This window comes from Oxyura jamaicensis, chromosome 2, assembly GCF_011077185.1.
Source record: "Oxyura jamaicensis isolate SHBP4307 breed ruddy duck chromosome 2, BPBGC_Ojam_1.0, whole genome shotgun sequence".
Lineage (NCBI taxonomy): Eukaryota > Metazoa > Chordata > Aves > Anseriformes > Anatidae > Oxyura > Oxyura jamaicensis.
Genome location: NC_048894.1, coordinates 62,799,791 through 62,826,865, shown reverse-complemented (window position 1 = coordinate 62,826,865; position 27,075 = coordinate 62,799,791). Strand labels below are relative to the sequence as shown.

At 46.3% G+C, this 27,075-nt stretch overlaps 1 protein-coding gene across 2 annotated transcripts in view; it reads right to left on the bottom strand.

Moving 5' to 3' along the window:
* Positions 1-25,299, bottom strand: part of EEPD1 (endonuclease/exonuclease/phosphatase family domain containing 1) — a 69,660-nt gene extending 44,361 nt beyond the window's left edge. The window contains exons 1-2 of one of the 2 annotated variants that reach the window (XM_035318091.1): positions 24,267-25,299; positions 18,668-18,757 (exon numbers count right to left, since the gene is read on the bottom strand). In XM_035318091.1, coding sequence (XP_035173982.1) covers positions 18,668-18,757; positions 24,267-25,120 — 944 coding nt within the window. In that variant the 5' untranslated portion in view covers positions 25,121-25,299. The remainder of the gene's footprint in view (positions 1-18,667; positions 18,758-24,266) is intronic. The other variant, XM_035318093.1, reaches the window with a different exon arrangement.
* Between the last annotated feature and the right edge of the window lie 1,776 nt (positions 25,300-27,075).

Below are 27,075 nucleotides of genomic sequence, written 5' to 3'. Positions count from 1 at the left end.
AAAATATAAAATAAAATATAAAATAAAATATAAAATAAAATATAAAAATTTGTACCCAGGCTTTGAAGGCATACGAACAGGCATGCATCCTCCTAAAACTGAGGTCAACTGCACATTCCGAAATGTGAAGTAAAGAAATTGGAAACTGTCAAAAGAAGCAGGCAGAGGGAGCAAAGGAAAAAAAAAAAAAAAAAAAAAGAGTTTCCCATACCAGTAAAGACAGCACTATTCTGTTTTGCAGGCACCCAAGCCTTTGGCATCCAGACATGCCATTGAAGACAACTAAATTAGACAACTCGCAACTGGAGTTGGTATCAAATCATCCTGAGTTTTGCTTCCACAGAAGCTACACACTAAGGTCACCAGAAAAGCTAAGGCTGCTGTAAGTCAGAAAATAAGCATCAGATGATGCTGAGGTTACATCTGTAAGAGCCCACAGAAAGCACAAATGAGATAAGAAAACCGACTGGCACAAAAAGGTGAGAAGCTAAAAGCCAAGAATTAATTACAAAAGTATCCTGCCAGCTTCATCTACAACATAGCATGATACTGCAATGACGTGGAGAAAGGAGCCTATGGGGCGTTGGGAGTGTCACTTGTAATATTTACCCAAATGGCAATCCAGGCAGGCTTTCTATCAGTCTGGTTATTTTCCCTGTAACGATGGCTCTGAAGAGCGACAGGGGCTACATGAGGCTCAAGCCTCAGGTTGGCCAAAACCCACGGCCTCACATAGCTTTTGCTCCGAGTATCAGAGTAACACAGAAAGCTTTTAACCCCCCAGAGGATGCATCACATATCTGTAACTCTAACCCAGACGAGAATGTAAACCTTCCTCAGCTCTCAAAGTCAGGCAAATGGCTCACTCAGCACTTTCCCAGACAACTGCTTTCTTCCACAAAGCATCTGCTCGGTTTGCTGGCAGGATTTTCCAGCAGAGCTATACTAAGCAGAAGGGACAGACCACTCAACACTCAAAATGAAAGTATGCTACAAACGTATAGCAGAGCATGTTACAGCCTATTTCACAGAGTACTACCATTCACTTTTCCCTACTGCATCCTAGAAAATTCCTGGAAACTGTGTGCAGTGCAGAGAAGAATCTTCCATCAACCAAATCCTGAATTTCTGTCTCCAGTAGTACCACAAATACAGAAACATTGGTCAGAAGGGACCATTTGAGGCAACAAGCCCCTCAAAGTTATGACTATCACAAGGAACTGTCGTAAGGTCAGCTGTGGCCTCACCCAGTTGAGTCTTGAGAACCTCCAAAAATGTGAGACACTACGGCCTTGAGACCTCTTCCAGTGTTGCACCAGTTTCTGAGTGAGGAAGCCAACCACCCACTTGCACTAAAGCAAGGGGCTATTTCACCCACAGTGCTGGAATCTGGGTTTCTTGTTGGGCTTCATAAAGCTTCTGTTGGCCCAGTCATGTTTCTCCAGGATCTTCTGGATTGGCCCCCCCGGATCTTCTGGATTGAAGGGTTACCATCTGCCACTGTATCCACCCCCCTGAATTACACGCTGTTATACAGCATGAAAATGTATTACTCATTATAAAGGACAATTACCCTGCATAGTAAATACATAGTAACACATAGTAAATACATAGTACAATAACAGTCTTTATTGACATAGGAATAGCTTTATCTGATTAGACAGATGAATCAAGTAATGTACTTTTTCCCCCTGACCATGATCTGTGCCAGTCTCTTCAAAGGACATTGAGACACACAGCAAAGAAGCCAAGCAGCTTTTCCACTTCCCCCTGCCCCATCCCCATCTCACATAACAGGATGTCACCACTGTCTGTACAGCCATCTCATCTGGTGGCTCCCAAGCTTCCTAGTCGGTTTGAAGCTGCTCTCCATGGAATATTTCCCTTGTGAAACTTTTCACTGGCAAATGCTACAGAGAGGATGTGTCACCCACCAGGAAACCACAGTCACATCACACCTGAGGAGCAAGGGGGTTGCCTAAGCATTTATTTCAGCCTCTCCTGAGCTCCTGAGAAGCAAGGCATTTTTCTGGCATGGCCTTATTAGTGTGCCATATTAAGAATTCCCTTGAAGCAAGCACAGCTGAAAGTTTTTCCTTTATTCTAATATGCACATAGAAAATAGCACAGTTGAGTAATTTTACATTCACTTATCATGGTAATCTTTTTTGTTCTAGTATCTCATGAGTTTGAGACCAGCATGAACCTCATCAGTGGAAAAATCTCATTAAAATGACATGAAAAAAAAAAAAAAAAAAAAAAAAAAGACCTGAAAGTAAAATCTAAAGTTGATCTCATGGAGGGTATCATTGAAAGTGTTAAGTTGTGGAATATTTATATGTGGAATAACAAGTTTCAAATTAGGAGTGTCATATGGGTACCTAACAAGTTTATGTTGCTAGTAACAATGGGTGCTGTTACAAAAGTGGATTAATCATCCTTCAGTCGACGACTGCAAAAAAGGCTGTGTACAATGGGACATGTAATAATTGCTTTCCTACAGTTGAGGACTGTGCACGCAAGCAAGGCAGCTCATGTTTTTTTCTCGGTCAACAGAGTGGTGGTTCTCCACCACAGCTCAGACAGACTGTCATCAGTCTGGGGACCCTGTGAGGATAGAACAGCAATGAAACCAGGACCACATGTAGTTTTTAGTACAATTTATGCTAGCTCAAGGACATCAGTCATGACCTCCCCACTTTTTAAAGACAAATACAATTGCTGTATTTATCACAGCAATAAAAAAAGCTTAACGCACCGCAGTGTCAGTCTCCAAGCTATCCAATCTGATAAGCTATCGCACCGTACAAGGAAATGGGTGGTGTGGCCAGGCCTTGACGGAGTACAGCAGAGCCACTTAGCAACACAACACAACCTCTCAGCACCGCCAGGCATCCCGTTCCCCCCTCTAGAGTCAGGTGTGCCCTCCTGGAAGAGCCGCGTGGCATAGCCCTGCCTCCCCAAAAGGGGCAGAAGCACGTGCTGGACCAGGCACCAGAGAACATCATGTGGCAGACCTGTCCCCGAGTCCCTTCCCTGCCACGGAACAGCTTTCCTGACAGGGTGTTTTCAAGTTGGAGCCTTCACATGCTGCAACCTGTGCATCTCCACGTGCTTCACCAAGGTGGCAAGCAGCACAGCCCCCGCACATATGAACGGGCAGCCAGGGCACAGTCTGACTTTCTCTTGCAACTGCAGATAAAATGGGTTAAACAGTCACCACTCCCAATCAGTAAGCCATGTTCAGCAGCTATTTAAGTGAAGCCAATTTACTTCACAGACAGGCAGCTCCCAGATTAACCTGGATCAGCACTGGGCACTGAGAAAGAGGAACAAACAGCTACAGAGAGGATCTCAGAAACACGTGTTTCTTAAGCGATGCTGAGAATATGCCTGAAGCTGCAGAGAAGTGAAGACACTTCTCCAATATCACATCAGAGAAGAGACAGAGATGGAACACATCCAGAGTGGCTACAAACCCAAGCCATTGCCTTCTGCTCTTAGACCACTTCAATTTTTAATGCTTTGTTTAGACATTTCACAGTATATGAATGCATGTAAGTGCTAATTATATAGTGCAAATGACTCCCACTTCAGATTTAAGGAAAGCCTTAATGCAATATCCATTATTTCAGCATTTACTCTTTGCTACTTGGGTCATTGGTATAACTTTTTAATAGCCTCTGTGCTCCCCTACCCCCCCCTTCCTTTTTTTTTTTTTTTTTTTTTAATTTGGACAAATATTTCCTTGCTATAACTCTGGCTACAGTTTTGGGCAAATGTTGCTAAGGATTTTTTAAGGTGGAAGAATCAGGGGAAGTCAAATGAACAGAAACCTAAAGCATCTTTGGCACTACTCAAAAATGGGGCACATGAAACTCAAAACTTAAAACTATATGAGACATAGAGCTAAACTTAAGTTTCCTTTGAAGACCTAGCCATCGCTGGTAGTTACTTTTCAGAATAAGTCTAGCAGAACCAGGTTCATTTCATTGGACAGGTTTGGCTGACATTCAGCACACGGTTGACCAGTACTAGGTTAGAAGCATGGGAAAGCACTAGCAAAATCCATGGTCTCCCTCTCAGAAAGGCTCGGGCAGGCAGCAGCAGTTTTAGGCTGCGTCTTTCTTAAAGTGTCAAATAAATCCCCAAACACTGAACAGCTACAGCTTAGTCTTAAAAGATCATGCACTATTTAAAAACAACGAAAGTAGAAAACAGGATAAAATAAAACCCAAAGCAGAGCACCTAAGGAATCACACAGGCTGGGAGGACTGCAATCAACATTCATTTCGTTAGGCAGCTATGGTGGAACACGGACACCTACGAACTGCCACGGGGGCTCAAATACATACAGCATGCTGTCTCCATATATAGCAGGGCATAGCAACATTAACAGGTACTACAAAAATCTGTAAAAATGACCACTGCATGAATCACAGAGGACTGTGCCTATGGGGGAATTTGCTCTCACCAGCAAGTTTGTGGGTGGTTTAAGCTCTAAAGCAAGGAGCACTTGTCAAATCTGATTCACCAGGTGTGTAACAAGGGACAATAGCTGTGACTGTGCTGGCAGCTCTGTCACCAAAGGTTTTCTTCTAGAGCAGATGCAAGTGAACTTCAAAGCAAAACCCCAAATCCTCCCAATTTTGAAAGGCTGTGAGCTGTTGTTTTTCTGTTTGTTTTTAAAAATAAAATAAAATTAAAGCTTCTCAGAAGGCCACAAAAAGAAGATTTTGCTGCACACATTATTCTTGCCATCTTCCGTGCCTCGCTCACTCTGCTTATCACAAATGCTTCAGGTGCTTTGGATCCAGGCTGCTGTGAACCCTGAGCAGAGTGAACTCGCTGAACTGAAGTAACCCCCTGCTGGCAAGGATCCAGCCAGACATCTTTGGGGTTACTAGGATTCATGTTCAAAGAAGAGAAATGCTGTCTCTCTAATAAAAATTAAAATTGCCAAAGGCACATGTCTCAGCATTCAGTCGGATATTATGTGGTTGGGATTGCATTGCCACAGGATTTAATAAGAGGAAGTTCTCTTATCTCTCTTGGTTAGGCAGAAAAAAGAACCCCACCAACAAAAAACATGTCTTTTCAGCTTTAAAGAGAAAATAGAAAAGCAGCTGTCATCACACAACCTCTGTATTACTGGAAGTATGAGAGAAAAATAAAGTGCCTGACATTACGCAAGTCTTAGCAGTGTAAGAAAGGTTAATAGAGTTTATTGGACTTCTAATATGGATAATTATAGCATTTCAGCACAGCATCAAAAAGGTAATTTCATTTGTTTTCCTATTTATTCTTCCATGACTAAATTCAAGGCTTTCTACCTCCAAACTCATTTTCATTCATGAGCCAATTAACCAATTCCCTTCGCCATTTACTTTGACAAAATAAATAATTTTTATGCAGCTGTGTAGCATATATAAAGGTACTGAAGCTTCAAGACACAGCAACACATTAATTTCTACAACAGGATGTCATTTGTTTTACAGTCTTGGTGGCCAGAACATCCAAAGAGAAGGAAAATCTCCATGCCTTATCCTGCTGTTAGAGAGTCCACAGAGTAGCATTTTGTGGGGGTGCTGTCTCCATGCCAGGCTGGCTGTTCGTTGAGTATAGTGCCAGCAGGACTTGGAACTTGGTGGTGGCTGCAATGTCCTGCATGGACCTAGTGCAACAGCTCATGTTGCTAGAGGAGGAGAAGGAAGAAGGAGATGGCAGGCTGAAGGTGATGGTCCTTAGAGAATATGGCAGCAACTCCGTTATACAACGGACCTGGCTGTGGCTCCTTGGATGTTCGCTGTCTTTCAATAGTTTAAACAATCAAAAAAAATTATAATAATAATCAAAAATTATTCAAATGTTAACTCTGCTATGGACTATGTACGTGAAATAAAATTTAAAAATCGTCCCTTCCCCTGTGCCTTGAACCCCAATACTTGGGGAAAGTCCAGCCAAGTCACCGAGCCTGAAGGGGAAGAAGAAGAAAAAAAGGGGGGGAAAATGCAAAAATGTCATAATTCGGGAGTACTTCACTGAAGGAAAAAGCTGAGGACAAGATTGCAATTCGGCATCTCACTCTGAATAAGGTCATCTTGAATTGACATCATCTTCTGGGAAAGGAGCTCAAGAAAATGAGCATGTACTGACACAGGAAGAAGAGGCTTTGTGAAAGAAGGCTACAAAGAGAAAAGACAGTCATCATCCCTTCCTCTTTCAGGAGGACAAGAGGAGACGACAATGCACGTACCAGCTCAAGATGCAATCACACAGAAAAACATTAAGAACAGCTTTCCCAGAAAAGCAAAGTATAAGAAGGGAGCCAAAAGGAGCATTTCAAACTTTCCTTTTGCTGTTTGGAGAAGAGCAAGAATATGTCAGGCACAAACTTTACTCTTAGCTCAGAAGTACGGTTTAACAGCTGAGACAGACAGATAAAGCAGCGCATGGAAAACCAGGATAGGTTATCACAGGAGCACATCCTCAACACAGATACTTCCCTCTCCCCTAATGAGGGCTGGGGATACATTCCTCTTTCCCACAGCCCCAAAGAGCAGTGGAAGAATCACAGAATGGCTCAGGTTGGAAGGGACCTTAAAGATCATCTAACTCCAACCCTCCTGCCATAGGCAGGGATGCCACCCAGTAGATCAGGTTGGCCAAGGCCCCATCCAGCCTGGCCTTGAACACCTCCAGGGATGGCACATCCACAGCTTCTTTGGGCAACCTGTCCTAGTGCCTCACCACCCTCACCGCGAAGGATTTATTCCTAATGTCTGATCTAAATCTACCCTCTTTCAGCTTAAAACCCCCTTTAGATAGAATTCCTCATCCTATCACTGCCTATGGCTACATCCTGCCTTCCCAATGGCTGAAGGCTGGCAGATCCCGTGGGCCAAGCAGGTAAACAGCCACCAGCAACTGCTCGCCTCCTGCCTAGCAAAGAAACCTGGGCTATTTGGGTTCAGCTGCAGGTTTATGAAAAAAAAAAAAAAAAAGGCTGCTCTCCAGGTGTGTACACAGCATTGGTAGACTTTTTGCTTGGTCCCAAAGCAGTCAGATAAACCCACATTGCCCCGCCACACGGCAAGGGAGGCAGAGCTGGGGTGTCAGCCTCCTGCAATGAGTAAGCAGGGATGACAGGAACAGAGGTAGCATGAAGAGGAGTTTGGTAACCTCATGGGGTGAGCCAACACTCAACCCCCTGTCAGGAAAACACTGCAGTGAAGAGATGGTCAACACTGCTGCCAACAACCTCAATGCCAGCTCAGCCCTGAGGAAACCTCTCACATGGCATGCAACCCACCTGCAGGGGTGTCTGGCTTTGGCTTCCCTCTCTCCCCACCCCCATCCCAAAACACAGCAGTGTTCAAAAGGCCGTTTCAAGAAGGGGAACACCCATCTTGCCTACAGGATGTGAAAGGCAAAAGGGATGTGGGTTAACGGGAAGGGGTGCAGCAGCACGCCTCTGTCTGCCAGGGCCTTGCAGCCAAGTCAGCACACATGCTACACAGCCCAGGGCAGATGGCTCCTGTGTTGGCGTCACTGGACATGGGACCTCGCTGTGAAACATCCTGACCCCTCTCAGCTTTCTCTGAGCAGACAGCAGCTCTTTCCCTTCCACCAGGCATAGCTGCAAAAGGTTTCAGTCTCTGGATCACAACTGGCTGCACAGTTGGTAGATGTAGCTCCAATTAATCCTGTTATTATTTTTATTTCTTTATGGGCTCTCTTCATGGTTTTTGAACTTTCAGAACTGGCAATGACTGGGCCCAGTCCTGTAGAGGTGACTTCTAAGTTGTTATGCCATCAGGGTGGAACTGGCCGGTATTCATGATTAAAACTGTTCACAGGTTCTAGTAATTAGGAGGAGACACTCTGAAGAGAAGATAAACTGCTGAACTGTGTGCATGAGCTCCTCCATCACACCTCCATGCACCTCAGACCACATCCCACTCCAGCCTCCTCTCTCCTTACATCAAGTCCTTTAGCACTGTACATGCCCACAGATAATAAATTAATATCAGAAGGTGAATGAGAGGGAACAGAAGCACAGCCTGGCGTACTGGAAGAAGCTCTGACTCCACCTGAACTGCTTCACTGCTTGAAGGCAGGAAAAGGGGAAATAACCTAACTGGGATAGATTTGCTTTTCATCCTTTATCTGCTTTGTCTCCTTAGGCTCTCAAACGTTTCAAGAATTGTACAAAATCTTCTGGAGCAGCAACTTTCACTCCTGATACCAGTCAGGTTAATCTCAATGCCACTTGAGATCAATAATACAATTATCACAACATCATGGAATTATAAATAATGTAATCCAAGCTTCCATGGCTAAATTTCTGTGCTAAAAGATGCCCTTGTAAAGACATGCACATACAGAAATATATATTTTTGCCCAACATTTTGTTTTTTCATTGTACTCAGGTTTGGGAAGAAAAAAGGCTGGTTCAGTAGAAAGTCCTCTCCTCCCTGTTCTATTAACCTGCTTTTATTTCCCCTTGCTACCTGCACACAAAGAAATAGCAAACCAGCAGCAAATCCCCCAAATGACTGCAAGCAGGGTCAAGAGGGAAGCACTATTTCTTCATGCTGAAAACCAGAAGGCCCATGGTGCCAAAAGTCTGTGCTTCTTGATGGTCAGCCAGTGAGCAGAGACATTGAGCCCTGCCCAGAGGCAGCCCTGGTAGCTAAGCATCACTTGGAGAAATCCATGGAGCCAACCAGTCGGTCCACCATCACGCCACACAACTGCCCTCTGCCTTGGCTCATCACTAATTCAGGGTTACATTATTCCCATGAACTGCTGCTTGTGTTTCTGCACAGAAAGCATACAAGAGAACATGCTATCCTCCATAAACACCATATTCTGCAAGGAGGAGGGGATTAGGGGGAAACAGTGGCGGAGTGTCTTCAGCAAGCTGGAACCAGTCCCAGCTTCGAACTTCACAATGACACACAGGAAGAAGTTCTGAAAGCTTCCCAGTCAAAGAGTACCCCTGCGTGCCAGGCTTGGGGATGTCTGGACATAAGAATGGCTTTTAAAGCATAAGGACACAAGAGCACTGCACACAGACAATGCCTGTGAATGCAGAGAACAGTGGCTAAAGCTCAGCTTTTTTTTTTTTTTTCTTCCTCTCCTTCTCCTCTCTGGCATTCAGTGTTAATTGTGTTGTCCAGCTTCTTAATCTTATTTAGGTCAGAGGCTTCAATACAAAATGAACTTAGAAACACAAACCTTCTGTGGGAATGAGAAAGCCTGCTTGGCCAGAAGAGGAACTCCCCAGATATTAAAACTGAAGTACAATCATACTTCAGAAAGTGATGATGGGAAGATATAGTGCTTCATGAAATGGGTTGGGCTCAGCCCAGCAGTACAAAATTATACCTCATGCAGCTTTACACATGCTTCCCATGTTATGGAGGCCAATAAAGTAGCTCTTAGCATGCTATGTGCATGATGTGAATCGGAGTCATGTGGATGCCTACGAAGATGTTCCCTGTGGTTTCACCCCGATGTTCTGCCAGCTGCTGCGATTTCATGCCTTCCTCCACCCCAGTGTGCTGCAGTACACTTTCTTTTCCAGCCTGAATAGGTGATAACACCAAAAAAATGGCGATGAAGTGGCAAAGTAGCATAAGGCACCCCTAATGAGCATAAGTGAGAACATTGCACTCTGACCAATGGTGACAGTTTTCCTGGATCGATACTGGGCTTAAAGTAATATAAACAGGGCTCTGCTGTTTGCTGTTTTTCCTCAATGATACTTATGCACCTGCTGGTCTACGAAGTACATGAAGTAGAAATTACAGCCCTTTTACAACACTATTCTCATTCCCATTTCTTGATTATTCTGAGGATAAACTAATCATTACTCCACAGAAAGCATTTCAGGTTATCTGAAGAGGTGTGATTTATACTGGTTTTGTTAACATGACTGCCTCCTAAAGTTATGCAATAAAATCAACCTATAAAAACAACCAAACTCATGATTTAACACCTATAGGCAATAACACAGTACTAAAATATCAAGACTACCATTCAGCACACTCATAAGACAAAACGACAGTATGGAAAAGGGGATGTTAAAATGGGGTGGCAGGGAAACGTGCTGTGTTTGATGGGCTGCAGCAGACAGGAGGGTGGAAACAGGGAATAAGGAAACTGTACACAGATGTGTCATTAAGCAGTATTTTCCAAATTCAATTTGTTTCCCTGCTGCAGTTCAGGTGGCACTAAATGGAGGGAAGGTTCAACAATTCTCCTTTAGTATCAATTATTTTTGCAATGGGAGAACTGCACATGCTTGTGCTTCCCAAGCTGCCTGTGATGGTGCATGGCCAAGCATCTCCCTCCATCCTCATGCCATAACAAGGTACAGCATCCTGCAGCCTGCCACAGGAGGAGGGAATCAACTGGGTTTGCTGAACAAGGAGCCCCAGGTCTACCAGTCTCAGTGATTTCTACCAGTCCCTAGTAACTACCTGGGAGGAACAACTTGAACAAAGCACCAGCAGTAATGAAAATTACCACAAAACAAAAGCACAACAACAGAATCACAGAATAGTCTAGGTTGGAAGAGACCTCCAAGATCACCGAGTCCAACCTCTTACCTAACGCTAACAAATCCTCCACTAACCCATATCCCTAAGCTCTACATCTAAACGTCTTTTAAAGACCTCCAGGGATGGTGACTCCACCACGTCCCTGGGCAGCCCGTTCCAATGTCTAACAACCCTTTTGGTAAAGAAGTTCTTCCTAACATCCAACCTAAAACTCCCCTGGTGCAACATTAGCCCATTCCCCCTCGTCCTGTCACCAGGCATGTTGGAGAACAGACCAACCCCCACCTCGCTACAGCCTCCCTTGAGGTACCTGTAGAGAGCGATAAGGTCACCCCTGAGCCTCCTTTTCTCCAGGCTGAACAAGCCCAGCTCCCTCAGCCGCTCCTCGTAAGACTTGTTCTCCAGGCCCCTCACCAGCATCGCAGCCCTAAACTTGGCCTTGTTGAACTTCATACCGTTGGCCTCAGCCCATCGGTCCAGCCTATACAGGTCTTCCTGCAGAGCCTTCCTACCCTCGAGCAGATCGACACACGCACCTAACTTGGTGTCGTCTGCAGACTTGCTGAGGGTGCACTTGATACCCTCGTCCAGATCATCGATGAAGATGTTAAAGAGGACTGGTCCCAGTACCGAGCCCTGGGGGACTCCACTAGTGACCGTCCTCCAACTGGATTTGACTCCATTCACCACAACTCTCTGGGCCCGGCCTTCCAGCCAGCTCTTAACCCAGCGATGTGTACACCAGTCCAAGCCATGAGCAGCCAGTTTCCTGAGGAGAATGCTGTGGGGAACGGTGTCAAAAGCCTTACTGAAGTCAAGGCAGACCACGTCCACAGCCTTTCCCTCATCCATTAAGCATGTCACCTTGTCATAGAAGGAGATCAGGTTCGTCAAGCAATACCTGCCTTTCATAAACCCGTGCTGACTGGGCCTGATCGCCTGCTTGCCCTGCAACTGCCACATGATAACACTCAAGATAATCTGCTCCATGAGCTTCCCTGGCACTGAGGTCAAACTAACAGGCCTATAGTTCCCTGGGTCTACCCTCCGGCCCTTCTTGTAGATGGGCGTCACGTTTGCTAGCCGCTAGTCAACTGGGACCTCCCCTGATAGCCAGGACTGCCGATAAATGATGGAAAGCGGCTTGGCCAGCTCCTCCGCCAGTTCTCTCAATACACTCGGGTGGATCCCATCCGGCCCCATCAACTTGCGTACATCCAAATGCTGTAGCAGGTCACCAACCATTTCCTCATGGATTGTGGGGACCACATTCTGTTCCCCATCCCCTTCCACCAGCTCAGGGTACTGGGTGACCTGTGAACATCTTGTTTTGCTGCTATAGACTGAGGCAAAGAAGGCATTAAGCACCTCAGCTTTTTGCTCATCTCTTGTAACTACGTTTCCCCCTGCATCCAGTAAAGGATGGAGATTCTCCTTAGTCCTCCTTTTTGTGTTGATGTATTTATAAAAACATTTTTTGTTGTCTTTAACAGCAGTAGCCAGATTGAGCTCCAGATGAGCTTTGGCCTTTCTGATTTTGTCCCTGCACTGCCTCGCAACATCCCTGTAGACCCCCTGAGCGGCCCGCCCTCTTTTCCAAAGATTATAAACCCTCTTTTTTCTCCTAGGCTCGAGCCACAGCTCTCTGCTCAGCCAGGCCGGTCTTCTTCTGCGCCGGCTCGTCTTTGGGCACGTGGGGACAGACCGCTCCTGAGCCATTAAGATTTCTTTCTTGAAGAGCGCCCAGCCTTCCTGGACTCCTGTGTCTTTCAGAACCGCCTCCCAAGGGACTCTGCCAACCAGTGTCTTGAACAGCTCTAAGTCAGCCCTCCAGAAGTACAAGACAGCGGTTTTACTGATCCCCTTCCTGACTTCGCTAAGTAAACAACAACCTCTGTGCTTTCTTGGGACAGTGGATTCAAGCTATTGCAAGACCTTTGTTCCCAGGCACTGTGAAATTGCCTTGCAGTAAATATAGTGTGCAAAGTTTATGGACAACATTTGATCAAGTCTTTACGATACAATGACCCTGGGAAGACCTCAAAATTAGGGAAAAAAATCATCCCTGGGGAAAACAGAAAACCAACAACAGAATAACAATGTAGACACTTGTCAAGTCTCCTGCAGAAAAGTTTTCAGATCATACTTATGTTCCCAATGAAAAACACACATATACCAACTAGGACAGTACTTGCACTTAGTGCTGCTCTGGCTATAGACTAATGCACCATTAGGTATTTTTAAAGCCAAGCCATAGGGAGTTTTGTATGGACAACTTCAGTCATATTCTTACAAATACCAGGATTTAGCCAAATCAAGCCATATCTACACACTGAAGACGAATGACAACACCATGACAGAGCTGATATTCCTTCAGTACTTTCTATTTTTAAGAGACATGCTTAATAGCACTCCGTGTTGAAGAACTGCTAGACAAAAAGATCCTTCTGATACAAATTCAACAGTCTTTCCTCCCAGAGTTGATGTCTCCAAGCACTGTCTTTAGTAAGACAAGATGCATATGAAACAGCAATTGTAAAGTGTCACTGCAACTTGGCAAAACCAGAAAGACTCAACTGAAGGCAGCAAAATAGTTCTGGGTGGTTGTACTGCTCAGCTCCAAACGTACATACAAATTCCTTTTAGACAATCACTCTTGCAAATTAAAAGTAATTCCATGTCCGACATGTCTGGAAGTTAAAAGTCCCATCTGAGGAAGTTTAATCCCATCTGAGGAACAGAAATTAAACACATAACTACTTTCTTCCTTCAAAGCAATGGTACAGGAGCCTTCTCTGTTTGCCAGAATTTGCAACACCCTCCAAAATAAAGGCTACAGTTTTCAAGCCAGTTTTGACTAAAACTTGAAATATCTTAAAAGACACCGATTTTCAAACTGCCGGCCAAGAGGCTTCAGAAGAGGAGAAAGAAATACTGCAGCACATCTTGGAACAGAAGACAGTGTTAGAATGATTTTGAGGAAATATCAAGAACAATCAAAGGAAACTGAGTTCTTGGCCTTGCTGGTAGGTGGGAAATAACACAATTCAAGCCTAGTGGCTTGAAAGCAAAGGCTTGATCAACACATACTTGGGCTAACTGGAAGCACTAAAGGTGTGGCAAGACAATTTAAAAGCCAAGTGAAGCCAGCAAAAAGGCTTTAGTTCAGTAGGACTGGAGAAAGGATGAGGAATGAGGGGGGCACATTCAGGTTAGAAGGCAAGTGTGAGGGTCAGATCAAAGATAGAAGCAGTTTCCTTTCAACTTGAGAATCGATAGACAGATTACTGTATATCTTCTTACTTTCACTTGCATTTTGCCTAAATTGGTGCACAGATGTGCACTTCAGAGCTCACAAAATCAGCTTTACTCCAACCAGAAAAAAAAGTCAAAATGGGACTGGAAGCTCCTTGCAGCAGAAGGTGAAGTGAGACAAACCACAGCAAAGTCCAGGTGCTCTAGATTTAAAAAAGAAATGTGAAATATCACATGCTTAGATAGGGCTTTTGCTTGTCCAGTACAACCTTTATCTATAGGTAGTTTTTCCAGCATTTTTATGGCCAACAGCTCTGTGTAGAAACTGCACAAATATCTATTAAATCCATGAGCTGTTGACTGAGGACTGACTGTTCAGCCTCAGAACTTCTATATTGTCCCATAAGCCATGATTTCCTTTTCTGTGCTAATATTTCCAACACAGAAATTGGAAGTGATTAAGAGCAAGAAATTTAGATTTTTATTTTTATTTTTTGGTAACCAAAGGACAATCTTTTTCAACAGATCCCTGTGAGATATGTTGGAAGCAACCCCAAACTTTACACTGGCTGGATTCTTGCCTCAGGTACAACCCCAGCCCCCAGTTTTTGGGTTCAAACCTCCCTCATCCAGTTCTGCTGCAGAAAACGAAGGTGTGATGCCATCCTGCTCATTGCTCAACACCATGTTTTCCTTAGGGAGGCCAGTGCATAGGACAGTTGGCATTGCTCATAGTTTGGTCTGCATCGATTATGAACTGGGAATGTAAACACAAGGAGAGATAAGGGAAGGAGTAGTACAAAGGACCAGCAGGAAGGTATGGATAGACAGAAAGCCCCAAACTGCACCACTGTTGCTGCCAAAATCATAGCTAAACTCCATCTGGCCCATATAAAGGTTGCAAAGCCCAGTCAGGTGCTGCGGCAGCATTTTCCTGCTCTCCAATGACATTTATTTTCACTCTTAATTCAACAGCAGCTGTGACGTTTTATAAGCAGTGGGGATCTCGGGCCGGTGCAGCAGACTTTCTCTTTCACATGCCGTGGTGCTGGCGTGCACCTTACCACCGTCGCTCATGCACAAAGGAGAACAACTCAGAGACATCACTAAGGTGGCCCTTGTGCTAGTGGACCCCATCTATGCCTGCAGTGGATGAGCCACAACTGCTTACACCAGCTGAAGACAGCGTTACCACCGGAAAATCACCTCCTTGTTTATGAGGCAAGCGGTTCTGAATCAGATGGTAGGGGTTGTTCCCAGCTAAGGATATCCCCCCTGCAGCGATTCACACTGTTACACATTTCTGTCTGCTTACAAGGAGAAAGGAGGAACAAAGCAGTCACTTTATGTATTGTGACCACAGAACTTCCTTGATATGCATTAAAAAGCAACAGAGTTGAATATTTTGCAGTTATTTTTTCAGCACCAAATTAGAATCGCTTCTGGCATAGCATTCTGTGATTCAGTGGCATTAAGCTAGAGATGAACTTGGTTCTTATTTGCTTAAGGAGAACACAACAAGAGACCAAACAGGAGCCCTAAATTAGCATCTACTGTGTATGCACCAGCAGGCCACTTCCAGCTGAGCAGAAAGCTGGCTAACATTTACACCAGCCAAACTTCAGAGGTCATGGACTGGCAAGCGCCATGAACAACGCTGGAGAAAAGGCCATCGGAGCAGGACAGCGTGCGCTCGCTGCGTACAATGGACAGACCAGCAAGGGAAAAGTGGAAAAAACTCAGCTATAAATAAAAAGGAGCCAGAGAAGAACTCCTAAAACAAAAGCAATAGCCTCTTTGTGCTGTATCCAGGAGAGGTTCATGCTCTTTTCCCCTTGTTAGGCGAAAAAACTGCACGTCATTTTTTGCATGACTAACAGCACATTGCAAGCACAAGGGATTTAGGGCAGGAAGCCTGCCACCGCAACACAAAGCAAAATCCTTGTTGATCAATTAGCTGTTCACTAACCCATTAAAAACTAGCTCAGCTGTGAACAATTTTGACAGCTGCTGTAGCTGAATCCATACAGCAGCTAGACAACTTCACCTGAAACACTTAAAAGAAAGGAAAAAGGCAAGCAGAATGAAACTTCCCAATTCCTCCTCATCCATATAAATTTAAGGCAATAATTGCTCCCAGGAGTAGCTTTGTCTGGCGGGACTTACTCCAAAAAGAGCAGGGGGGCATTATTGCACTGCCTCACAGTCCCACACAGACATGGGGCAGACAGACAGCCCGCAGAGCACCAAGGTGCCCTCACGAACCAGGTATGAGTATGCCAGCATTAGCTAGAGGAACCCAAACCTGCTCCATGTGAGCTGGCTGGGATCCTGCAAACAGCCCAGCTGTCTCACAGCCCAGCTCCTGGGGGGAGAGAGCCATGGATGTAAACAAGGTTAATTAGCTCAGCTGGAGCACTGGAAAAATGCAGCACAATGCCTGGTCTGAAACTCACCTGAATTGTTCAGAATAAAGCTGGGTGTCTCTGAACAGCCCTGCATTGTCCCATGTAGACAGTCACTGCAATGAATCAACAAGCCCTGGAGCATGGTCCATGCAGAAATGCAGTACTTGAGTAGGGGAAAAAATAATAACTCAACATATAGGTCACTGGGGACTGCCTGCTGGACTCATCCTGCTGCAGATAGAACGTGTTTAATAACCACAGTATTCCTGGCCAACATTAGCATCTATGACAATATGATCTCAAATGTACTTTTCCATATGAATTATTTTTTCCTTGTTATTTACGTGCCGTTCAACTTCTGCAACATCTGCCCATGCAGGGGGCACAGTCAGGGTAACCATTTTTCTCCAGTAACCTCTTAATTACCAGCCTCTATTAATTTTACCAGCAGCACTGAAAATAGCAGTGCAGGGCTGAAGCCCGGCTTCTGCCTTTAAAACCTCCCCAACACAAGGATGGAAATGAGGTGAGCAGGGCTGACCTTCCCAGCTGCTCTAAAATACTTGTCGTGCTTGAAAGAGGCACCCGACTTGACCATGGAGTGGACGTGCTGCCCACACGAGGGGAGGGAGGCAAAGACAAGACCTGGGCAGAGGGAAAGCACATCCTCACCTCTGGCACAGGAGAAGAGCTGCTTGGGAGGTCTCACTTACACCTTGCCAAAGCTTTTGAGCACTCAGACACTCCTTTGCCAGCAGCATTATTCTCCAGTGAATCAGAGCTTGCTTTGAATCCTAGCTGGCAAAGTCTCCCCTTTAAAAAAAAAATAAAAAATCTGGAAATGAAGAAGCAATTGTGTTCCTATTTTTAACCACCGTTATTAATAACATGCCACAGTTCTTGTCTCCATCGCCCCACCATATATTATAGCATTGAGAAATTACTGCAGGCTGTTGTAATTATTTCGTGAGGCCGCTGTGCCTCTATATGTCAGCTTACACCTGCGCTGCTACGAAGAACAAAGCCGTTTAAAAATAAGTTATATGAACACTATAATCTGTGTCCTATCAACTTCTCTCTGCTCATCTGGCCGAGCCTGGAAACTGTTATTTGGGCAGGGCTCCCAGTGACTTCAGGGAATGCTAATTACAGGCTGCAGAGAAAGTGTTTTCCCCTAGTTAAGCAGGGCTGACTGAGTTTCCACTTGCATGATGTCAGGAATGGGGGGTATTCAATTCCCATGTTTGTAGCCCCTTGGCTTGGCTTGCTCCCATCCTTTCCTGGTAAGGACAGCACCACCAGCATCTTTTGCCTTCAGGAGTGCTCCTGTTGCTCTTCTTAAGCTGCAGCTACAAGACTACTGCTGCCAGGAACTGTACTGTGAGCTCCAAAACCACAGAAGAATCACAGAGCATTAAAGATTTCTTCTTACAGGATGCAGCTCTACGCATAGATGCCTACTCTGCTTTCTATACTTGGGAAGCATAACTTTTCTGAGATGCAGAGCAGGATGAGGTTGTAGCCTTGTTGTCCCTGAAGCAGGCAATAAAACACTGATTACTAACTTCATCTACCTATTACCACAAGTTGGCTGATCCATTCGATATTTGCTGTGTAGGATACAGCAAATCCTGCAGAATCTGTGGAAGTAATTTGGCAGCTCTGATTTACCAGAATACCTACAATCTGCAACTTGAATTCAGTGATGTGAAACAAACATGTAGAATAGCCCTGAAGGCGTGGATTGAAACTATGCAGACATTAAGTGCTGCCAGATGTATCAAGTCCACCTGTTGGAAATTTTACACACACACACACACACATATATATATACACATATATAACAAATGCTTTCCTCACTGACCCATTCCATTTCAGGCTTTGTGGTACAAACAGCAGTGGCACGGTAAGATTAGAATAAAAGCCAGGGGAAAATAGGTTTTATTTTCCATGGATAAGCTGACTTTTAACTACACCGCTCCCCCAGCCACATTCTCATCTTTAAAGGTGGCACACAGGTAAAAATGGCTGATTAGGGACAGTTGCTCAGATGTTCAAAGAATACACTCAGTTACACATGAAAGTAAGCCAGATGCCCCGATCACCCTTTAAAAGAGAAAGTCCCTGCAAAGGTCACAGGGTTGGAGGACAAGAAAACAACAATAACAACAAAACCCGCACAAACCCAATGGTTCTGCTGCCACCCCAAGTTTTGTCCTCAGAGATATCATAAGATGCAATTTAATGGCTTAACATGCATCTCTACTTGTAGCGTTCATAAAGAAACCTCTTTGCAAAGTATCCCTAGAAGATACCATCTAAAAAAAACCTCTTTATTCTCAAGTTTTTTCCTGGAGTCACAGAAGGCAGGATTTCCTACACATTACATAAGGAAAGGAGGGTGCATTTGTTCTTTCACAGTTTAAGTCTTATTAGCACAGTCGAGTCACTTGAGCCAGGCCTCTTTCCTGCTCTTTTATTGCAGGGGAATTATTCTTGGCAGGGCCCCAACACAGCATTAGCCCACCAGAGAAAAACGAAACAGACACAGAAAGAGACGCAGAGCAGAAACACCTCAGGGTTCTGCTGGGTCTCTGTGAATGGTGGTGACAGGAGAGAAATGACAAATGCAGCCTGGTGCCAGGCCTCCGAAGCACACAAGAACTACTGCTACTACTACTGGACACTGTCTGTGTGGGAGATATGTTCCATTTCCATCATTCTGCTGGGAAACACGACCACGAACTGGCAGGCAGGTGTTGGAGGTCCACCACCTCATCTTTCCTAAAGAAGGCACCCAGCACAAGAAATAAACTATTACCCCCCATAATCATTGCACCATCCCTCAGTCCAGGCTCAGAGATGTGACACGAAGAAAAAACCTCACCCTATTGAACACAGAGGAGCAATGGGCAACCATTTTTCCACCTCCTTTTGTTCTGAGGATGATGAGAGGATGCTCCTGGGGTGACTGCTCACCTGGGCACTGAGCTGGAGGAAGCAGGACTGCCTCCTGGAAAGAAAAGCTGCCTCCCCTGCCCTGCTACGCCATGCACTGTGCCAATCCCATGGGCAGGTTTCACACTGCAGAAGCAGCCACTTTCTCCTCATCCTTGGTCCCTGTGGGCTCTCCAAGGCTATCCTCTCAGCTCTTTTGGGAAGAGGTGTCAAATCCAAGCATTACAAGGGGAACGCCTGTCTGCCTGCTGCCTCTTGGTAGGCAGGTTGGGGCCGAGCTTCACCTTCCTGCAGCATGAGCTCTGACACAAGTCTCTGAGCAAAGGAAAGTGAGGAACAGAATACCAAATTCTTACCTTAGAAACCTCTCCACTGCCATCAGACCCAGCTGAAGACAGTTAACAGATCACAGTGCTCGCGGAAGAGGGGCTGGCATGTTGGAAAATGTAACAGACATTAACCAACAGAGAAATCATGCCAAGACAAGAGAGAAATCACAGCAAAGTTCAAGCCTTACAATAGCACCTGTGTTTGTTGCTCTACAGCAGTTTGTGCAACAGGTGTTAAGGCTTTATTACACACACATTTTGCATCAGGAAGGGCTAACTGCACCAACAAGCTGAGCTTAGCAAGCAGCAGAGAGAAAGACCAACCTGACTCACTTGACATCTAGAAGGCTAGAAGGAGCCAAGCCATGGTCCATGGAATGTGAGCCCCAAACCTAGTGCCTGGTGCCTCATCATCTTCCCACCACATGCTTTTTTAAAATTAATATTATTTATTTTTTGAGAGAGTGAGGGTTCTGGCTTTCAGACTGTCAATTTCCATTTACTCAATTGCAAAGTGTCATTACAAGGAAAAAAAAAAAATGTCTTCAAAAAGTTACCACTCAGTATTGTGAAGCACACCTTCTAGCAGTTGGAAAGCCTCCCCCACAAAACGTGCTGGGGAACATGCACAGCTAATTGCTGCCCTCAGCTACAAGCAAAGTTTCAAGCAAGCAATTAAACTAGAAGATGCATCCCTAGGGTGCTCTGTGTATCAGTTGGCACTACACACACCTGTGTCATGCTTCTTGCTGGAGTCACAGAGTACATCCCAGCCAGAGACAGAAGTCACAGGGTACCACAGCAGTCACGAGCTCAGTTTATGGCCAGGAGAGACAAGTTTCATGCAGGTATGGATGAAGAGTGGAAAGTGTTCCCTTCCCTCGGGTAGGGGACAACCCGTGTTCATCTGTGGACCTCAGTCAGAGGAAACATCTCCACTGGGGCTGCAAATCCTTCCCATGAAGAAGCTCGGTGCATTTGATCTGAACTCGCCATGCCAAACTAATGCTACATTTTTTTTTGAGGTGTGAATAAACTGTTGATGACTTCTCCCCAGCCTTGATAGCAGATGGCAGCTGGAACAGGCGTCCTGCAGCCTGCAAGGAATGCCAGCTCTATCGTGCCTTAAACAAATCTCATGTTTGCTGTACCACGTCTGCAAGAAATGCCACGGGTTTGGGCAAATTCACCCACGTTTGATACTTTAATCCAATTAAGTGTCATGCTCGCCTCCACGTTCACCATGTTAATCTCTTCTAAAATTACCCTCTAGTCCTCTGAATGAAAATACCTCATTCCTCCACTCCACACACAGTGATAAACATAGATCCTTGTAATATAAGAAAGAGGCTGAGGACCTTGCTGTATTTCTCTACTTTTGAACCACAGTGGTGGATTTCAAAATACCTTAGCAGTAGCAGTCATACTCACTTATTTGGTATACATTCCTTTTGCTGCTATTCTTAAGAAATTTAGCACTCTGGGGAGCGTGTGGAGTATATTTTCCCTCCTCCACTAGGTTACTCTGTGTGAAGTTTGACCTTTTCTTGCCCCCCCCCCCTTTTTTTTTTCCCCTTAAATAAAATAAAAACAAATGAATGTGTTGTCCTTTTCCCTTCCTGCAACTCTGCTCTCCCAGTGTAAAGGCTGCCCAGGGCTTGAAGAAAGCCTCATCTTCTGGCCTCACCTGGAAATAAGCAGCAATTTCCCCCCTTGCTAATGCCTGAAGGAACAAGCCCAAGAGGTCTCAAAGCTATTTGAGGTGAACTAGACAGGAGGGACAAAAAGCCACAAACAAGAGATAAGCATTAAAACCAGCTTTTCAACTGGTGTTAAAGTCCCCATACAAAGATCTGCAGCCCGGATTAAGATTCTTTGCTGCTCCTTAATGTTTTTAAAACTGTCTTCTTGACATGCTGTGCATTTTTCCTGGATTTAGAAAGCTATGGGAGGCAGGCTGTCACACATTCTGCCACAAAGCAACCCTCCAGTCCCCAAGACCACACAGTACTAGCATGCAGCAGCATGCTTATTTACATGCAGACAGTGGTGCACAAAGTGCATTAGCAAGGCAGCCAGGCAGACGCTCCCACAAGCTAAGCTGTCAAGCTAAATAGCCTTCAGGTCCACCAGAAAAAGCTTTGCTGCTCAAGTTTCTAGCTAGGACCAAGCATGGACCATCTGCTGAGCTCCTTAAGCACACACCTTTCATACAGCACTGATTTTGGTAGGCTGAAGCACTGGTAAGCCCTGTGCAATGATGGTTTTTTGACTGAAGAAGCAAAAGATCAACAGAAGTTGATTCACCCGGGCAAAGATTAGTTTGCAAGTCATTTTTATCAGTTTCCAGGGTCCAGAAAGCTGGTGCAGGGAGGCAGACTGTGGACTTCACACACACACAGGCAGCTTCTAAGCTCTGCTAAGTTTGTTTTACAGCTACAAAGCTCCATGGACTGCAGCTACACAGCACGAGCAAGAGGAAATTCCTTCCTGTTGCTCCCTGAGGTGCTGAGTAAGACTTTTCCCAACATACACTTTTATTACTGCATTGTGTCGACTTCTCTGTTCCCATATTTACTTTCCCAGGAAGCTTTCACAGGCCTGTCTGTGGATGCATATCACTCACTCATTTCTTTCCAACTTATCACAAGTGTGGTCAAGTACAGAGAACAATTGCCCCATACTCTTCCTGTGTGATTGATGGTATTTGTGCAATTAAACAGAACAGCACAAAAAAACTCCTTCTAGCAGGATCCTTTAAAATTTCAAAGTTTCAGAGAGACTATTCACAACCCCCAATACACCTGCGTACCTGCTGGGTTAAGTTGGATAAAAAGTACCATGCAGGCTAAAAAAAAAAAAAACAGAAGCAAGACAAAGTTATTATCATGCTCTGCATTCACATACAGGCTTATTTTATATGTCACTTTCTTTGCTTATCATTTTTAACAGGTGGATTGTTTTGAGTGCCCCACCAATGCTGAAGATGCAGAAGTGGCAGACAGTTAACACTTTACCAGACGAGGCCCTAAGATGAACAAAGAAATCCCCAGAGCCACTTCTCTTCCAGAACTGGGATCTAATAATCCTAGCCGGGCTGTTGTCTCCATTTTGGCTATCAAGCAGTCGTGGCTGGAGGGTGGTGATACATGCTTCCTGCATCAGAGCATCAGGCGCCCAAACAGCATGCCGCAGTGCATGGGGAAAGCAGCACAGAGGTGTCTCTGCCTGGAAACACTGTACCACGATACAGGATGCCAAAACACTGTCGCTGTCTTTCTAGTGTGCCTGACCTCTGCCACCACACTGACAATAACTGTTAGGCAGCACAGCAGGACAGTACCAGAGGACGGCTCTCGGAACTCCCAAGGATAAGTTTGTCAGCATTTCCTTTCCCCACCATATCCCCTCTTTAGTAGTCTGAGAGTCACCTGTCTGTACTAATTTCCAGCTGGGAGTTTGAACAGAAGCCAGAGAGCAAAGTAAGCCTCTCAGTGCCATAAACTAAACACCAGACCCACTGGGACAGATTTAACATGTGGAAAGGAGAGGGCAAAAGTTACTGCAAAACCCTCATTGCATTCTTACAGTTCTGTAGAAAGCAGAGTATAGCAATGAAGTATTTTGGCAGAGAGATACCCCCAGCTCTGCTATGTGCCTACCTTACAAAAATTGCTCTTGGCTTCTCAACCATTAACAGGAGAAGCACTATCCCCCTTTGGTAGCAAAAGTCAGCCCAGCCACTGACCACACGACAAACAGATCTTGCTCTGTGCCCATAAACCCAGTGAAATCAGGGCTGGCTGGCTGGCTGGTGCAAGTGTCAGCAGCCCAACTCTCCCCAGCAGATGCCCTGCCGCCAGGGTAAAGGGAAGATGCAGTCAGTTGCACCAGCCTGGCACGGGGGCAGTCCAGGCAACTGCCCCACACCTTGTGGATGAGCAGCGCCCCCAAATTAGCAAACACCTGATGACTGCTCATTAATGACCTGTGTCACCCTCACGAGACAAGCTGTGGCATTCCATGCTCATTACACTGCCCAAAACATCCTAAGTGTGCTCTAAAGTCTTTTGATTACCCCCCTAATGAAGAGTGGGTCCAAGGGAGGGCAGACTACAGCCCCAACACTGGGTTAAGGAGGTCACCACCCAAACAAAACTTTATAGAAGAGAAACACTAGAAGGTTTCAGCTTGGCAATGAGAACATAACTGCTGCAAGGCTCTGAGAAAGGCAAAAGCAGCTCTGTATCCAGCCTCCCAAAGTGGCACTAAGATGCTCAAGAAAACACTGTGAGAAACGGGATATACATGGAGTAGCCCTTCTGGTATTCCCTCCTGGTTTCTGGGAGGGAAGACAAGCCTGTAACTTGTTCAAAAGGCTCACACCTTGATGAAGGACACATCCTCGATCACAGTAACAAGTCTTAACAGGCCCACTGTGACCAACCTTAACAGCTAAGTCTTTCCCATATTGATGAGCATAAATACCCATGCACATCCTCAGGTGGCCTATCATCGTCTAAGGACTGTGGTGGCTCTACCATGGGACAGTGACTACAGCCCCAGCATTAGGACTCAATCAGAAATCCACCAAAAGAAGCAGGAAACATTTAATAACCCCAGGAAGAAATGAGGCATGCAAGGTACTAGGATCACAATGGGACATTGCACTGCTTAAAAACCCAAAGGGATTGACCTACAATCCCATGGGAAGCTGGGACTACCGGACAAGCGTTGCTTCTTACCTGTTCTCCAGCAGCGTCATGCATACGACCTCCCGCACGCCTGGGTTGTTCGCCTTCTCAACAGAGCAGCTCTGCAGGTTCCAGGTGGCCACCCTCAGCACGGGTCTCCCATCCCTCAGCCCCCCGAACATCTCCACTGACGGGCGAGTGGAGATGATCTGGGTTGGGCCCCCGGGGGGAAAATCCAAGTCTTCACTCTGGAGGCTCAATGAAGTGGGGCTGGGATGAGGCTTGGCCAAGAAGTTGAGGCCACCATTGGTGTTTGTCGAAGGGGGTCGGGACCTCTCCGCAAAAATCTGATGCCTGATTTTGTCTAGGAAGGAGGAATTGATACAGTTCATCCTCACCAGGTCCTCAATACTTTTGAAGGGCCCATGCTCCTTCCGATAGTCCACGATGCTGTTGGCAATCTTCTCCGTGATGCCGCGGATACTCATGAGCTGTGCTGGCGTGGCGGTGTTGATGTTGATCTTGGTGGCAGACAGGTGGTGCTCAGAGGCCAGGTCCTTCCGCAGGGAGCTGGGCGAGTGCTGCGCCGAGCTGCCCTTGCTGCTCACGCAGATCTCAAACTTCACCTGCTCCAGCTTGGCTGCCCCAACCCCGCTGACCAGTGCCAAGTCCTCCACCTTCTTGAAGCCGCCAATGTACTCCCGGTACTCCACGATGTTCTGAGCCACTACCCGGGTGACCCCGGGCAGGGTCATCAGCTCCTCCTCCGTGGCTGTGTTGATGTTGAGCCTCTCCTGGTTGACAAGGATGTTGCTGAAGTTGCACGCTGCACTGAACTTGCGGCTGTGGCACAGGTCACCGGGGTCCCGGGGGATGGAGCGGTGGCAGCCCAGGTTGCCCCCCATCTCACTGCCACCACCACACCACCAAGCTGCCGAAGCCGAGGGGGCCTGTGAGCCCGGGCCTCATGGACCCCACGGGTGCCTGGATGGTGGGGGACAGACCCCAAAACACTTGGTCAGCAACCACGGAGGGCTCCCATACCCTTCCTCCTCGGGGTCCACCAGCCGTCTACTCTCTGTCCACCGGACAGCGGGGAGAAGCGGCCGAGCTGCCCCCGCCTCCGTGCCCACCCCTGCCCCACGGCTCCCCCACAGCCCCCAGCAGCTCCGGCTGCTGCCGGGCCCCGCCAGCGGTAGTAGGAGCTCGGCGGCAGCGCCCGCCCCTCGGCCGGCCGCGAGGCGGGGCCTGCCACCGCCACCGCCTCCATCACCGCCTCCCCGGGCGGAGGAGCGGGGGCCGGCGGCCGCCTCCCGGGACAGGCTTTTTTCCGGGCCTGGCCGCTGTGAGACGTTCCCAAGCCCCCTCCGTGCACCTCGCCACCCCCAGGGGCACCCCATGAGGGCTGAGGCCCAGCCCCGGAGTTCCAGGGGCTCTCCCCTCCGCAGCTGGAGGGGCAGGAGTTAATTAGTTATCTCCACAGGTTTTGGTTTGCTTAACGCAGTTGGGTGAAGTCTGCATGTCTTGGTGGTGGTGGTTCAGATTGGGGGCACAGCTCGAGACAACGGGACAGTGATCCTCAGGCTGAACCACCCCCCCCCCCCCCCCCAGACTGCTCCTCAATAAGTTAGCATATCTACCTCAGCCCACCAGCCCTGGTCCACTGTAGTACACCCAGCCTCTCCCTGGCACAGAGCACCACTGTCCTGCCCTGAAGTCCTTGCTGCTTATTGCCTATGCGCCTCAGCTGGTTTTAAAGAACCTCATTTGTGTCCCAAAACCTGCAGCAGCCCACTGCAGTCAGTGTTGGTAAAGCCACTGAGGTGTTTACCTGGTTTCTGGTGCACCAAGTCTCATGCTGGGCTGGCTGCAGTGCTATCTGGAGCCAAATGAGCTCACTCCAAACCAGCTCAACTATGCCCACACAGAAGTGACTGCAATGTCAATGAATCCTAAATATAATCAGTGGGTGTAATTGCAAGGAAGGGGGAGGAAAATTGAAAGAAGGAGCAACATATGCTTGCAGATGCCAGCTACGCACCCCAATGCTGACAATTCACATACGTTTCATTTATCCAGCCAGAACATGATGCGTGAGCATTTTCAACTTCAAGGCTCTGGACTGTCCCTCTCACAAAAAATCTAATCACCTTGCAATAGTGGCTTATATATGCATTTTCCATGGTAAGTTAATGGAAATTATTTGGGTTCACCTGAAATAAAAAGCTGAATTTATGTAGCTTCTTGATTAAAGGCAAGGGGAATGTGATGTGAATTAGGGAGTGCAGACTGCACCAGGCTTTTAGCTTGCACGTGGTCACTGCTGCTATGACATTTGCACTAGATATTCTGCTGCAGATCACACATTTCTCTCTACCTAAGCAACAGAGTTAGCAAATTATCATTACTGAAGTGGGTACTTGCTGCATTAGGGCACTGGCTCTTTGCTGACTGCTGGAGCGGTAAAAGTGCTCACTTAGGTGATTAAATGCTTCCATGTCTACTGGAAAGTGCTCTGTGCACTGCAATAACAGTGGCCAATGCAGCAGAAGTCATGCTGGGCCTAATTTTGCTGGGATAATACTAGCACAGAGCTGGAAACAATTAACCACTCATCTGAATATTCTTTGCGAGGCAATATTATTACCGTAATAGTTCCAGAAGCTGTTATCTCAATGGAGAACATACTCTTCTGCTTTCTACCATAGGTTGCTTAGAATTGATTCAGGCTCATTAAATAAGTTTTGAAGCTGAAGAGCACCAAAATCAATTTGAGGTATGCCCCCGTGACTGCAGGCAGCGCCAGCTTTTCTGCATTTCAGACAGCAGGCAGGAGCATCTCCAGAAAGATGACAGGCAT